Here is a 16,374-nt window from a genome sequence, read left to right as displayed (position 1 = left end):
GTTCCTCAGCAGGGATCCTCTTAACAAGCTGTTTTTTTTGCAAAGATGAATGAATGCAGAAGTGTTGTTCTTATTAGAATATGGTGCCTTTTGACCAAAACAGGTGTCCTGAACGTAACAAATTACTATGATCTTAACTGGAAACATTAAATAACCTTAGTATTTGTCTTAACAGTGCACGGAGGGGAGGGGAAATAAGATCGTTCTGTTTTTATTACGTTCAGAAGACATCAACTTTCCAGTGTTATGAAATAAGTGACAAAATAAATCCTGGTTTTAAAACACAATTATTTTGGATTTTCTAAAGATTTAAGAGAAAGTTGGCAGGAGTCCCTGGCACTTAAACAGCCGACAACCACAGATAATTCTAAAATAGATGATAGTATTAAAGCAGCAAGAAAAATAAATCGTACGCCGTGAAACAAAGAATGGCAGAGTGCCAGTTCTTAGCAATAATCGAGATGCCGATGTCATGTAGTAATTCATTTGTGCGAAAACATAATGATTACGTATGGTGCTATTATCCACAAACTACAAGCTGTAACTGCTGACCTGATGGAGAGTAGCTGCTCTGGGTAATAGACTTCTTGTTCCCATTCACATCTTCCCTGCTGTACTCAGATGGTGCTGAGGGCGCCAGCAGCAGAGATCACTTTGTGATGTGAATACTCGCCTAATTGTAAGCGGAATCAAATCCTCAGGCTCCTTTATATGCAGGACGCTAAACAAGACAAGGTGGTGCTGACCTGTAATCTATTGAGGGAATTTGTCGTCTGACTATGCTAAAAGGCACAAACAGGCAGCTCATCAGTCCATTGGAGGCAGAATATAAAATAAATAATAAAAATAGGCTGAGGTGTTACAATGCTGAAGATGGGAGAATGAATCAAAAGAAGTATTAAATGTGCGTGGTGCAAATGGTTTGCGTATGCCAGTGAAGGTGCATTGGTTTCATCCCTTGTTCCTTCCAATGTTGCATAAAAAAAGATGTGGGACAGGAAAGCAAGCATCGGGGGCGGAGAAAGTGTTGGGAGATGGCTGCCTTTCCAGCACGCTTGTGGTTTGCAAGCTTCGTGTTTCGTATAAATGCTAATTATTGTTATTTCCTGATTAGTTATTGTAAAGCAATCATATCTACATAAGCATTAAAATGAACACTTGCAGAACCATGAATTACTATAATTAATATATCCCAGCTATTAACTAAAGCCAATCTAAAATGTGCTCTTTCTTGGCTTGGTAGCTGCTATTCCAGTTGAGTCAATTCTAGCTGGCTGTATCAACTTAATTAGAGGGGAGGAGGATGTACTGCATATTTCAGAATGAAGACTGTCCTAAACTGTAAAACTTCACTCCTTATTTCTTGAAGGTAGATGGAAGAGCAGTTAATTTTTCAACTCTTCTCTCCCTCGTCGTTTCAAATTAGTGGAGGAGAAAGCAAGGCGCTGTCAGAGGAATTGCGGTTTTCTGGCAGGGAATGACTAAGATGATATTAGTGTCATGCAAGGAAAATTTAGAGGTTTGTTTTCTTCCAACTGCTGCATTAGCAAATGCTTTGTTACAGTTTTTCGGATGCTAGAGTCAGACTCTGAGCTACTCCAAATACCCATGGGACGTTTGACCTTCCTAACCCAGGCCTTGAGCTCAGCAATGTTTGTAACACCTGATTGACTTTGTGTAGCCAAAGCTTTGTCACATTTTGTGTGTTCCTATAAAGAAGGACAAGGTCAACACATGATTTAGTTGTCTGGTAGAACAAACACGCATCTTATTTTGTCAGTTGGTGTAATTTAGTGTCTCAGTTTTACACTTAACATCAATTTTAGTCCAAATACAATGAACTCATCCTAACCCTGCTCAAGATTTAAAGAAGGGAACAGGTGGAATTTCATTTAGTGCATGCAAAGAATAACGTATTTAGAAAAATGTAAGCATTTGTGCTCCTGGGCTCTAATTCAGGAAGAGGGAGAACATCTGCCCTGTTTCACCAACCGATGTTTGAGACCACAAGATGGTGCAGCCATCACCTTCAGAGCATTTACTGTAGAGAAAGATTTTGAGACCTTGGAAGGTGCTTGTTTGGGGAAACATGGTGTTTCTGCTATTTCCTTCTTCTAATAAGATTTGCAACTTTCATTACCACACAGAATCCCCCGTACAGTGAAAATGTCACTTTAATTGGCTGTTAATGATGTTTCGTAGTGTAGGACCAGCAAAGGCTGAGCCTTTGTTTTCTTTGATGGGAGTGACACAGTGCATGATTAAACAGTGTGATGAGCTGATGGAATGACAGTTTATTTTTCTCTAGGAGAAATAAAAACAAAGCATGAAGAACAGCCTCCCTTTCATTATCTTTCTCTCAAGTGCATTCAGCTTCAGGACTTGCTGAAGCCTGCATTTCATGCAGCAAAGCTCAGGTGCCTCTCTTTTGGTGAGTGTTGAGCTTCAGCTCAGCTGCAGTGAATAAACACCTTTTGCAGACCAGCACCTGCATGTGGAGCTGGAAACCCTGAGCAAAATACAAATGAGTAATTCGTTAATATTAAGGAGATGGAATTTGAAATCCCTGCTGTTTTAATCAATTTGAAATGCCAAAAGTTTTATCTCCAGTAATTTGGAGATAAAGAGCTCTCCTGTACATGCTTTTCTTATTAGACACTTGTTCATTTTTGCAATTCGGTAGTTAGATTTTTCATAATTAGGGGTTTTATTTGTAATGGTTTGTGATAAAAGGATTGCATAGCACAGCTGCAACTTGAACTTGCTAAATGAATGAAATAATGATCCATGTTCCCAATACTGTCTATGGCTTTTTGTTGGGCTTTTTTTTCTCGATCATCTTATTTTCTAGATTTTTTTTTTTTTAACTACCTCCTTGCTTGCACTTTTCCAGGTCCCTTAGGAGGATAATTTATTCAGGTTTGGTTGTCTTTCTTTTTCTTGTATTCTGTACTTTTGACATCTGCTTTTGATGATTTGTGTTAGCTGGGCATTGTTTCTGAAGGATGGAATTAGGTTTGATGCTAGCACATTGAGACAAACTTCCTAGCCAAGAGGCAAAGTCTAAGCTTACTACCCAGATAGTGAATTTTCCTGAAGAGCTTAAACTTTATTAATAAATATCTGGATCACGATACCAGTGGTATAGAACACTTCCTATAGTAATTAGGTTATCCGAGTGCTTATCTGCTAGCAAATGCAGTGCTATTGCTCAAGCAATCTGCTGTCCAGCAGCCATTTAACACAGCCCACAGTGACAGCAGATGAAACATTTAAAATGTTTTACATCTCTTGTGCCTCCATCAGATAACCCTGAAATGGTCTGCCAGCGTTCCTGGGAAGCTGTATTATATCCCCAGCACAGGTGAAGAAAGTGGAGATCAGAGACTTATGGGGTGAGTGAGAAAAGGGAGGGGCAACTTGGTTGGTTTTTAGATAAATGCTTTTACTTAAGTAATGTCAAACCAGCTATTTATTACCTTCAACTGTAGCAGTAAATAAATAAAATCTTTTGCTGAGTGCTCCTCAGGCTGTGAAATGCATAGGGTACCTGCTGTGAAAATGATGAGAATTGTTTCAAAGCAGGGTACGAACCTGGAGCTTTGAAACGCCACAGTGATATCAGAAAATAATGGAAAGCCACTGCACCAAGGTACACTTTGAATTTGATTTAATACATATCCCGTCACCTCGCTAAGCCAGCCTGTGTGCTTCTGCAGGAGCATCTGTACAGGGGGAGGAGGAGGCTCCCTCTTGCAGGAGGCAACAGAGCCTTTGTGTCAGTGCCAAGCTGTTTGGTAATGCAAAATGGGAGACCACATCAAGGAGAGAGAATTTCAAAGCTACTGCTTTTATGCTTCAAAAAGGGTTTTGGAGATGACAGCAGCAGTGACTGTGTCACTTGGCAGTATGTCAGCAGCTCAGAGGCTAAAGATGAGGAGAAAGCAGGGTTTTGAGGCAGACAGTAGGACCAATGGAAGAGCAGTGACACCACAGTTGGGTGAAGAACCGATGCAATGCCTGGAGCTGGTCACACAAATAAAGGGGCAGCCCTGGTCTGATGTGTGCCCCTGCTCTGGGTGCCTGTTGGCCAAGTTCAGCCCATTTCTGAGGTTGGTTTCTCTAGTAGGAAAGCTCATTAGCCTGTGTCTTTGGAGAGAGTTTCTGCAAGGAAGGTGGAGAAGGCAGTTCTGCCTCCAGGGAAACTCCTCTCACCGAGAAAGCAGCGGGTCAAAGCACTGGGTTTGCAGATGGGATGCTGCAGGAGACACGTGAAGTGCCTGGAGATGGTGGATGTTAGAGAAAACATAAAAGCAAGATTAAAAAAAGAAAGCAGAAAGTGGCAGTAAAGTAACACTGCAGCTGGGGAAACATCTTCCCTCTGGAGACAACAACCAGGAGCACAGATACAGGGTGTGAGAATTTGGTGTCGATTAAGAGAGGATATTTGTGCAGAACTGTAAATACAAAACAAGATTTATACTCACAGACAGATGCAGTGGAGATATTTCCACCAAAGCCCTTGGGTTCATGTTTTGCAGGTCTTATTTCCTGATCTGAGGGATTAAAGCTGCACCTAATCAGTCTGGCAATTTCCCTAATCCCCCCTACAGCCTCTGACGATCTGATCACATGCTAAAAAGCAAAGTCTTCAGGTAACTGCAAGAAGGGGTGGCACAATCTGAGTTGAACAATATTAAAACTTGAAAAACCCTCCCTAAAAACCCCGAGGCTGTTCACAAACTGGCACAGGGCTGGGCTGGACATTTGCTGACCCTTGGTGATTGCACAGCTGCTGCCTGTTGGTGCTCCAGGTGCAGCACCACCTGCAGCTCTCCTTGTTTTAAGCCTCCCCCTCATTTTAAACATCTGTCTCCCATTTAGTGCTCCCCAAAACACTCAGCTCAGGCACAAGGCAAGGTTTTTTCTTTTTTTTCTTAACAGAATCCAGTATTTTATAAGTAAAGAACACTACGTTTATTATCTGATTTCTCCTGCTGCTTGCAGGGTGGAAGCTGCAGGGATCTAACAGCAAAGTGGGCAGTGCTGGGTGGTTTGGGGATGCAGGTGAGGACAGAAAGCTGCACTGCTAGTCGGTGATGAGGAAAGAAGTCTCTGAAGCAACAGGCTTGCAGGCAGCAGTCACACTTGCCAGAGGAAGAAGAGTTGGTGCCTAAGAGGAAATTACAGCAGGTAGGAAAATTGATGATACCCGGAGAAATTGGTGTCTAATCCCACCCTGCAGGTTTTCCTAGAGGTTAAGGAGGGAGGAGGAAATGCTGCTGGGCAGATGTTGATCCTGGTGCATGGAGGGATTTTGGGAGGAGCTGCTGGCACCAGAGCCTGCCTGAGCCCTGCACGGAGCCGCAGCGCAAGGAGCCTTGTGTGAGGTGCAGCTCTGATTTTGGAAGGAGTTTTGGAGGGCTTAGGAGGGAAAGGGGAAAGAAACTGGTGAGTTGGAAGTACACGGCATAAAATAAGGACAAGGTAATGGAGACTTGAATGCAAATACACAAGTGGTGCAGCAAGGGCAATGTTTTGTTACATCTATGTGGCATTGATCCAGAAATGCCCTTCAGAAGTGTTGGGACCTTATTTCTTATAGGTTATCATTGATTACTTGATTCTTGCATATAGTTACCACCAGGGAATGCCTTTTTAATCCCTTTCATGCGAGCTGTGTTGAAGCTGTGTGGCACTAACTTTTAAATCAGGCTGGTGCGGCAGGCAGAGTGCCGATACCCCTGTGTTCAGCAGCCAGATGGGTGGTGATGTTGGCGTGCACACCTCAGCTGCTAAGAGCCATCTGTGAGATGCGCTTTATAGGAAAATGACCACTTAAATTAAAGCTGTTATTCCACTGGGCATACGTACTGCCTAGTGCAGAGGTGTAGGGAAAATAACTCTTGTCTTCTACTGCCTCCTAATTAGTCCTGCAGCTTAAAGAAGCAGTATCCGCTCAGGTTAATGAGCTAGAATGAGGACAGTTCCAGCAGCGAGACGTGTAGAGGGTTGAGATGGGAAGCAGGCTTTTCTCCCAGGCTGCCCGCAGCAGTTGCTTGGTGCTGCTCTGGGGACTTGGTTCCTGTTGCATGTTGCAGGCAGCAACCCGTGCCACCACCCAGCGCGTCTGAAAAATAGAAAGCGTTGGAGTAGCGAGCGGTGGAAAGATTTAACGGAGCTTGCTGTGACACTCTGAACTTGCAGCATTTCCGTGTAGCACAGGGTTTCTCTCTAATTTACCGATTGCTTGATTTTCTTCTCTTAACCTGTCCCAAACACCGTGGTGGCTCTGAGCCCTTTTGCCCCCCAACAAGCGCAGGTCCTGCGGCTGCTCTGAGAGCTCCCAGGGCTCTGTGCCGACCGTGTTGTTTCTGATCTGATTTTTCTTCTCCCCCGTTTCTCACCGCCCTCTTGTCTCACCTGTTGACTGTGTGCCCTCCCAGTTCATTGCATTTCAGTAGCGTTGGAAGCGGGGTTGCTCTCCGTGGATGTTGAGCAGGACAAACCATCTATCTCTGGCCCGTGGTGGTCTGAGCGTTGTGGTGCTTTACGTTATCCTACCGCTTTTATTCCTAGCTGAACAGTGGACTGATTTTACAGTAATTTTTGCAAGTCGTTGAGGGAAATGCCTATCACCTGGTTGGCTTAAGCAAGCTTGCAAAGCTTTTTCTTCTCAGCTGCTTGGAAAGGGGCTTTGTTCTTTTGAAAATCTCACCATTTTCATGTGCCTGATACTCTTTTCCTTTCCTTCTCTTGCAAAGACCCTGAAGGTAGCTGTAGCTGGCAGGTTTGCGTGGCAAATGGAAGCAGACAAAGGGCACGAATATGAAGTAGGCTAAGTTTTGTGTTTTAGCCTGCAGCTCTGCGAAAAGCTGTTTCCATGTGGTGGAGGGGAGCTGTGAGCTTGCGGGCAAGTGCAGCTTCCCTCAGAGCTGCTGGAAAATGACTTAGCCTTTGCATTCATAATTGAACAGGCAGGTGTGTACAGAGGAGATGAAAGAAAACAACAAATTAATGGTGAAGCTCTCCTATTGGAAAGGCATGTGTGAAGGTAGCTCTGAAGCGGATGCCTCCTATTTTGCGTGTTTGGAGATGCAGCCACCTCTGAGGTTTTATGCCTGCACTGCTACGTGCGGGATACAACAGGAATTTGTTTGGTAGGAGCTGGGTTAGCGGGTACCAGAGCATGGCGTGCACTGTGCTTGAAGATAGACTCTGCTGCCAGCTTACATTTCATTTATATCAGAAGCTGAAATTGCGGATCTTGCCTGGAGATATAGCAGGACAAGAGGCAGTTGCAAAAGAGGAAAAGGTAGGCTCATTCCCATGGCAATGCACCTAGATTTAGTTATAGCCAATGTCCCTTCCCTTTTCTTGTAGTATTGCATATAACCAGTCTGAGTCCCTGTGTATCTATTCCAGGTATTTATACCTGGAGGACAGACGTGCCTGTAGTAAGATATTCCAACGTCTAATTCTAGCTATGATTTCCACTAACAACTCACTGAGGGATGTAGTGTGCAAGAGGGCTCCTAAAGAACGGTGCTGACAGCTGGTTCCTCAGCCAAATCCACCAGATGCAGCTTAGCAACCCCTTCCTGAGGGCTGAAACAGGCTGCCCGGGTTTACTTTCTCCTCAGAACTAATAAAAAGGCAAAGAAGAATAAACGGTGGCGCACAAGCCACAAAATCAATAAGCTATTAGGAGGCAAAAAAACCGGGAAATGGATTTAGAAATCTGCACAAATAATTAAGGGTGGTGTTGAACAAATCACATCTTTTTTGACTGTATTAAACCAGGTTTTCAATTTTCTGTAAAGCCATAAGCTCACCCAAAGGCAAAACAACTGTCTTCTCTGCATATTTACAGGAGAGAAGATAGAAAACGTAAGCCCCGTTGAGCCTAGAAACAAAGCACCTTCAATTCCCTGTGGAACAGTAATTGAGTCATGGGCTTAAGAAGTTTTCATGCAAGCTGTGAGCACTGTGTTCCCAAACACGGGTCCAGCTTGGGATCCCAGGCCCCTCCAGTCCTTACAGTTAGCAGTGTTCATGCAGTTTGTCCTGGTAAATTCTGCACTAGTGATTTGTTAACAGTAATGCCCCAGCCACGTGGATTAAATATTTTCTTTCCCTACCAGCTCAGTGATTATGGCTGCTCAAAGAAATACGCTACGCAATTTAGTGGTAGTATTCCCAACAAGCACCCAGCTCAATGCAAAACACATATTTTGGTTGTTCAGCTTATTTTTTGGATATTCTTTCATGATGTTTAGGAAAACTGGTCTTTGAAGGCATTATATAGAAAGAAGTCACTTAGGAGTCACTTTTGTTGGTCGTTAGTTTTGAGTGGGTGGTGAAAGATGCTGAGCTGTCCCTGGGTTTTGTCCTCTAGTCAGAGCAATGTTTGGGTCGTGGATTAAATTGACTCCCATATTCTTAGTCCTTTGCCTTTATACAGCTCTAAACCATCTGCAAATACTATTAGCTGTTTTTCCACTTTTAACTGTTCAAAAAACAAATATTAAGTCACAGGAGGCATTTATGTCCTGTAGTCACTGGTTTGGAAGGAGCAGACAGATGAGAAGGGGTATCTTGGGGTAAAAGATCCTGAAATCCTCCTTTCCACTATGTATGTTCAAAGTACAGCTCTAAGCTTCGTGCTAGGTGGTTAATGCAATATTTATTTGGTTAAAAAAAAATGTCTACAGTCCTTGCACAAAACAGATACCCCCACCCTGAAGTAAAATTTTACCTTAAACAGGTTCTGCCTTTTTTTTTTCCTTTTCTTTGTAGTCAACAAGCCTCCAGCTGATACTAAACATGATTTTCACTGTATTTATTTTAATTTAAAAAAAAATCTTAAGGAAAATCTAGTTGAAGATCTATTCTGTTTCTTCTCAAGGCAAGCTGAAACAAAATACAAACAAAACCCAGGGAAAGCAAAACCCATGCGTTGTCTTTCCTTCCCTCCGACCTGCAACAGAGCTGCTCAGGAGCCTGGCACGTGGCTGTGCCGCTCTGGGACTTGGCAAGCTTCAGCCCAACGATTTGAGGCTTTCTTTGGAACTGCAGCAGCATTGCTGGAGGCTGCTTCGCTCCGTGCTCCAGCCTTATTAGGTATGCCAGCGGCATGCACAGCGTGGAAAATAAGAAAAAGAAAGAGGGCACTGGGGTGTGTGGGTGGGCAGACCTCCAGGTTCAGGGCCCAGCAGCCAGGCTGGACCCGTTATCCGGGACGTGGTTTGTACCCTCCCAGGGGAAATCATGAGAACAGAGGCTGGAGGAAGTTAGGGAGCAGGCACGAGTTGTAGGAGCTCAATAATGAATGTTAATTTGTCCAAAATCAGTTTAAGCATGTTTACTTGTCGCTTCCAGAAAAGCCGTGTCCCAACGGATGCCATTTTGGCACCTATTAAACCCCCCCCAAGGAACCTTTGTGGGTTATTGCCTGTCTCAGAGCCGCCTTGCTGCCTCTTCGCCATGGGCTGACGTAGGAGAAGACGAGGAACCCGCCAGGCGCTTCCCTTTGGGGCTTGTTGGCAGCCTGAATTTTGTCTCAAGTCGCTGTGGGGCATCTCCCCAGGGGCAGGCACTACGCTGCGGGAGGAGGCCTTGGATGAGTAACAGAAGCGGTTTATATTTATTGCAAAGCAGAAGCGTTAAATAACTTCCAGTAGAGACAGCTTTACTGGTGCTCGGTAGACATGAAATAAGGAGAAATTCAGCCATGTGTCTGTCTTATTTCTCGTGGTTCCTGTAAGGGATCAAATGCCTTTTCCTAGGATGTCAGAAGGTGGTTTCAAGGCCTTGGTGCAGGGCAGAAGAGCAACCCCAGCCCTGATATTTTTCGGATGCACTTACACTTGCACTGCCAAGGGCTGGTTTTCCACCCAGGCACTGCATTTCACAGGCATGATAGAGCTGTGACTGCAGGCAAAGGCTGCTAGCCCACCCCAGACCCAATAGGGTCCCTTCCACATGGGTTACAATGTGCTGGGGCAGGGCTTGTTTCTAAGCACCTGCTGCAGGAGAGCCCTGATCCTGGCTGGGACCTTTAGTGTTGTCATAAGCATCAAAACAACACCATACATCAGGGTTTTTTTAGACTGTGGTCAGAGAAAAAGGGAAATTTATCAACAGGAAGGGACGTTTGCTCCCTGAAATGTGGGAGATGATCGATGGGCTGGGAAGGGGAGGGTGGCCTGACCCATCCATCCCCACTTGCAGGAGCCTGGTCCTCACCACTGCTCAGTGTTTGCCATCTGGCACCTTTTTTGTGTTTGTTTGTTCTTCTGGGCCCTGATGTGTTTCAGTGTCAGCCTTTTTGCTCCGGCAAGGAAAACGATTCCAGCAAGAACCGTGCACGTCTGAACTGCAAGGTCATTTTGGTTCAGAGCTACCTGAACAGCAAGGACTAAAGCCCCTCTGGTTTCTGGCTGTGCTTGCTCGGTGTTTTGTATGTAAACCAGGTAGCCCTTAAGGGATAATAGTTGCTTTTCCAGATATCACTAAAAACATTTTTGCCTATCAGCTGAGCTCCAGCAGCCTGTGCGTGATCTCTGGGCCTGGAGTTAAACACACCAGCATGAGCTGCCAATAAATAATGCAACAGATTCCCCTAGCCAGGACTTTTTCTTCTACTAATAAGGAGAAAAAGACAAGGCAGCAGGTAGCGTGGTTCAGCAGCTGACAGCTTTAGCCTAACCTCCTCCTGGTTGTTACGCAGATGATTTTCTCATCCCACGCGCTGTGGGTGGGATTTGCCTTGGTCTCGCTCGTCTCCCTTCTTGTGTCCTGCATCAAAATCCCCCCCCGAGGCATGTGCTCCCTAGGAAAACTGCATCCTGCAAATCCCCCTTTGCTCCTACCCATTTCTTTTTGGTTTATCCAGGCGCAACTGAAGCACTCTTGCAAGAGTGGATTTTCCTCGCAATACTCATGGAATTTGTGTAGGTTTTGTTATGGCCTGGCTCCAGCTACCACAATCGCCCCCCAGCTGCTGAGTTAAGCCACGGGTGGGAAAGTCCTGGCTCTGTGCGTGGCCTGGCTGAGGGGTGTGGAAGGAGAAGCCCTGGAGCCTGCTTCCCCAATATGTTTTTATGAACTTTTTATTTTAAGGTGGGCATTTCCCACCCACCTTGATGAGAAATGACCTCAGTCAGCTTTCATAATCTACAGCAGTGATTTTCAGTACTCAAATCCTTATTTTAGGGCCAGTTAAGAGCTTCTGTCCAGAGCAAGCAGCCCCCTGTAGCATGGGAAACATTGATAGTGTATGGGGCAAGCTCCAGGCTTGTTCTGCTGCTGGTGGCTGGGCAGGGAAGCAATCTCATGGCATGGTCTTAAAAAAACCTCACGCTTCACTGAGCCCACAGGATCAGCATCATGCTGAAGTGCAATAAATGGCTAATTAACCTAACCCACACTGCAAGGAAGAGACAGAGTAGCTAAAGCCCTGTTGGTTTTATGACAACGCTGTCTCTTAGAGCCGTGTTATTTTTCTTTTCCTGTGACAGTCAGTAATATGGTGCAGGCTTCAGCATGCACGAATATTTCAATAAAAGGCCCTTTCCAGTTATTTCCCTGTCTCAGAGGAGATAAATTTTTCTGGACACAGTGACGCTGGTGCAGCCTGTCCATGCTGGGAGAGCAGAGCTTGCTCTCATGGTGTAAGGACAGGGGACGCGGGGGCTCTCTGGAGGCTTGTCCTTTGCACAGCAGCCCTGGAGATAAATGCAAACCAGCTCCTGATGAGTTTTGCAGCATGTAGAAGCTCAGCTGGGGGGAAAATAGGGCTGGAGCAATGGGCTTGATGCTTTGTGTCAGCTTTGTGTCAGTGAGGGAGTTCAGTGTACACAGGATAAATAAAAGATGCAGCTCTCTAAATGCAAAGTAGCTCTGGTTTTTGGATTTGCACAGCCTGACTGGGGGGGGCCAGGTGGATGCTGAGGCCCCAGGCAGCTGGTTCCTGTGCAAATACTTAGCAGAAATTAAAAGCTGTGCAGCAGGGAGCTTGTGATTTAAATAATTTAAACAGATGGGGGGGACCTGGGCTGTGCACAGGAGGGAGGGGAGCAGTGTGGTGAGCATTGGGGTACCAAGAGAGCTCTTGCTCATTTCTTACATATAAAATAAGGATGGCCATCTGTCTCCATCACCTCCCTTGCCCCCGTAATGTACTCTGAACATACTGAATCCAGCCCATGAACAGGACTGTTTGTTTCCTCTTTTGATTCTTTGCTGAGACCTGGAGAAAGCAGAGACGCTGTGCTCAGCACCGTGCTCAGCACCGCTCTGCCCTGCTGCTGTGGGTGCGCTGGGGCACCAGAGTGCTGGGCAGCCGGCTGTGCAGAGATCTCAGTGCTACCTCTTTATTAAACATTGTCATTTATTTTGATTACGGATAGCTCCTTTATTTCAAACAGAACAGTTTATTCACTGCAAAGATTCTTCATGCCTGTTGGAAAGAGCATTAAAAAAAAGGCTTGGATACATGCAAATCATACTGAACTTTGCCAAATGTAGTAAAACGAGTAGCAGAGTTTCTTCTAAGTTACTTACTTGCATATGGAGGAGAAACAACAACCAACAGCATGAACCCCCCTGGAAATGGTGTGCAGCTTCCTGTGCAGTGATGTTAAACAAAGAGAACCCAAAGAACGATCAAAAAGTCTGTTTACACCCAGAAAAATCAAAGCCAGAGGGTCACTGCTCCGAGGCAGAAAATGATGCTGCAAGGCTGGTCAGGGGAAGGGCTGTGAACAGATACAGAGGGGCTCCCTCTCAGCAAGGGGAGTCCTGTTTGGTCCTTTGAATGGGAGGGGAAGTATTTCCCACTTTCCTGCCCTCCCCCAGGTTTAGGATCAAATGAAAATCTGGTTCAGAAGCCAAAGTGCATTCCCACGCTGATGCTCTGTTGTGATCTGTTTTCCATCCAAAAATAAAATAAAATCAATGTCTCTTAAAAAAAAAAAACAGAGCAAAACATTTTACAAACAAAGCACTTCTGGTCCGGGTGGGGGTGAACACAGCCAAGTGACGCAAAAACCTTTCTGAGGCTTTGAGGCTTTGGCTGGTCGCATCCACCCAGTCCTGAATGGCAGTGACACAGGGGAGAAAACCCCAGGGGCTGGGTTTCTTTTTTTCTTTTTTTCTTTTTTAAAAACCTCTGGGATTGTGGCCTCTTCTGGCAGTAACAGCAACGAGCCTGAGCTGAGCCCCAGCTCTGGACTTCACAGCTCACTCCCTGGGACAGACCAAGTGCCCTGGTGCCAGCTCCAGGTACCTCAAGGAAGGCCTGGAGTCATCACAGCAGCAAGGCCGGTGGGAAAGGGGATTTTACAGCCAAATAAACCCCAGGCGGGCAGCGGGGCCAGCCCAGTTCTGGTAAGGCTGGAGAGGGCAGCATCCAGGCACGGGATCTAGCTCCGCGCCAGCACCAGGAAGGCAAAGCCCTCCCGTGGGGCTGGCATGCTGGTAGCGGGAACATCCCCGCTTAGCGTGCGATCAGGCTTTGGGCTCATCTCACCAGGCACGCTATTCAGCAGCAGCTCCTGAAGTCAGAGTGGGAGAGGTCTGAAGTCCTGCTGTGGCATCTGTCTGACCAGCCGGGATCCTGTAAGACCTGGTCACCTTCCTTCTCCGGTTCTGTGCTCTTCTAAGGGCCTTGTCTTACACCACCTTGACAATGCGTTTTTAAGGAGTTAAAAAAGCATAGCACTAATGTTTAAAAATACCCGGCCAGCTTTCCTACAACGTAAATATTCACCGCCATCCCGTCCGTGTGTTCGTCAAGAAGAACGACGTCGACGTTCATCGCAGGGGAGGCAGGCGATGCTCTGCACTCCCAGAGCATCCCCGCCGCCTGCGTCCACCCTCTGCCAGGACCCCCGTTGTGGAGGTCTCGGGTTTGCCACCCCTGCCCAACGCGCCCACTGCGGAGCCGAGCATCACGTCTGTGGTGTGGCGGCACCTTGCTCCGAGCCTGGCAGCGTCCCAGCCTCCACCGTCCTGTCCGTCGGCTGAGAGCCTGTGCTGTCGGTCATGCCCGCTCCAGTTTTATCACCCTCGTCGGCTTGCAGGTCCTCCTGGCTCTCGGCCTGGCCATCCTGGCTCTCCAAATCGCTCACCTGCCCCTCGCCGAACTCCAGGATGGTCGGTAAGTTGCCTTGCTTGGGGCATCGTCTCTTGAGGCTGACCAAGAAGGGCTGGGGCAACGAGAAGATGTCCACATTGTTGCCGAGGTCGATCCAGGTGACGCTGGGGAACTTTTTGGGGTCCTTCAGGGTTTCGGTGAGGTCCCGCAGGATGGCTTTGGTCAGCCGGTTGCCGTTGAGGGAGAGGGTGGTGAGGTGGGGCAGCACGCAGAGCGCCGGCAGCAGCTGCAGCAGCATCTCGTCCGTCAGCTCGGTGAAGCACAGCTCCACCGTGTCGATGTGCTCCGAGCTGTGCTGCAGGTAGGACGCGATGCGCTCAAGGTCCTTCAGCGTCAGCGGGATGCCCGACAAGTCCACCGTGTTGTCCTGCGGCTTGCCCATCAGCACGGCCTTCAGGCTGCAGGGGAGGAAAAGGAGAGGGGTGTAAATGTGGGGGGCATCTCTGCTTGGAGCCTCCTGCAGGGCAGGACTATGCATTATTTAGGTGAGATGTTCAGCTGGGGGTAACAACCTGTTCTCTGGAGGCCAGGGGTGTTTTGTGCACCTGGGGGGGGATGTTTCAAAGCTGACTATAGGTAGAAGATGGTCAGAAACAAACAAAGTACATTCAAACACCATAATTCAGAAAAAGTGTGTATTTCTTTCCCATGTCCACTGCAAAGCCTATGGAAAAAGCTGATTATCCTGCTGCTTTTGAAGATGCAAGAAGCCAAAAACTGTAAGGAAACCCTTGCTTAGATGGACAGGAACTGCAGCTTGTGTCAGTGCTGGTGTAACACGTCTCGCAGCGGTGATTATGCAGCTCATTCAGCAGGAGGACTGGGTTTTGTCCTCTTGGCAGTACAGGTGGGAAACTGAGGTCCCAAAACAGAAAGAGTTTAGCCCAAGACAGGAAACGTGGGCTTGCCACCTCCAGGGCTGGGTGATGAGATCCAGCACCGTCAGCATGTTAGAGCTACGCTGTCTCCTTAGCCTTGCTGCTGGGGAGATGAGCGCTGCCACCAAATCCTCAGATAAATGAGTGAATTCCCATGATGTCCCTACAGAGACTCATTAGCCCAAGCTCGACTGGAGCTTCACATGTCAATTTATCTTCCAAAGAGAATCAAAGAACAAATCTACAATCAGGTCCTGTCGGCAGAGGATCGCTGCTGAGGGCTTTCTGTTGATGAATTATTCTGAGTGAATTAGGAGGCGGGGAGAGCCCTGTGCATACTAATTGCTCCTGCCAGCTGGGTGAGTTCCCTTTTCTCATCTGCTGCCGTGGCACAAGCATGAACTTCTCGCTAAAACCTGCAGAAATTTTGCCATTTGTTATATCCTGAGCTGGGCAATGTTTCTGCCCAGCTCCTGTTGGTTTTTCCTGCTGAAGGTGCAAACCAGCACTGACACTGCTTTTGCAGAGCAAGCTTACCGACTCCAAGCGTGTCTGCTCTGGTGCCAGCACACGTTGGTGGACATTTGTACTGCATGGCACGGGAAGGTGTTTTACGTCTCTTCCCACCACGTCCAACCCGAACCATGGGTGTGTGCAGCCAGCTGGTACCTGCGGGGCCTTGCCTTGAGGCATCCCACAAATAACCCAGCTCGGGAATGGTAAATTGTGTCGAGTTTCATTTCTGTTGAGGGAACACCTCATAGGAAAGAACCAAATTCCTTTTTCATTCATGGGGCCCTGATCCCTTTATGGGCTCCCATAGACCAGTGCAAGCCTCATGCTGTAATACAAAGGCACCTGCCTGCCATGCTGCAAGCAAAATGACTGAATTTCACCCAAACTAGGCTGTGAAATGTTAAGGCCTCCTTAAGGAAATCAAATTTTCCCTCTCTTCATGCTCCAGAAACTGCTCAGCTGCTCCGTATGTGTGAGAGGAGAGACCAGGCGGGACACCGGAGGCACCTAGGGACCACCACGCGTCTTCCCGAGAAACACAGGGGTGTCTCTAACCCAAATGGCAGCTGCACGAATTAATTCCCCACCCTGAAAACGTGGGGTTGTGCAGCAGTCAACCAATTCTTCCAGCCACCATTAAGATAAGCGTTTGACTTCTCAATAACCTAATCCCAAGTACCCGGGAGACCGAGGGTAATTTTGAGCCCTGTTCCTGCCTGGCAGAGGAAAACCCTTCAGATACCTGACGGGGAGCGCAAGGCAGGGTGAGCATCCCGGAGCAGCACGGTGTCTGCAAGAGGTGCTAGACAGCCAGGGATC

General features: G+C 47.1%; 1 protein-coding gene across 1 annotated transcript in view; it reads right to left on the bottom strand.

Moving 5' to 3' along the window:
- Nucleotides 1-12,378: 12,378 nt before the first annotated feature.
- The window catches only part of LRRC75A (leucine rich repeat containing 75A), a 69,732-nt gene continuing 65,736 nt past the window's right edge, over nucleotides 12,379-16,374 (bottom strand). Inside the window, exon 4 of the mRNA XM_040532526.1 lies at nucleotides 12,379-14,559. Within this exon, the coding sequence (XP_040388460.1) occupies nucleotides 13,956-14,559 (604 nt within the window). The 3' untranslated portion in view covers nucleotides 12,379-13,955. The remainder of the gene's footprint in view (nucleotides 14,560-16,374) is intronic.

The sequence above is a fragment of the Cygnus olor genome, chromosome 20 (assembly GCF_009769625.2).
Source record: "Cygnus olor isolate bCygOlo1 chromosome 20, bCygOlo1.pri.v2, whole genome shotgun sequence".
Classification (NCBI taxonomy): Eukaryota; Metazoa; Chordata; class Aves; order Anseriformes; family Anatidae; genus Cygnus; species Cygnus olor.
This window is presented reverse-complemented; position numbering and strand designations above follow the sequence as displayed.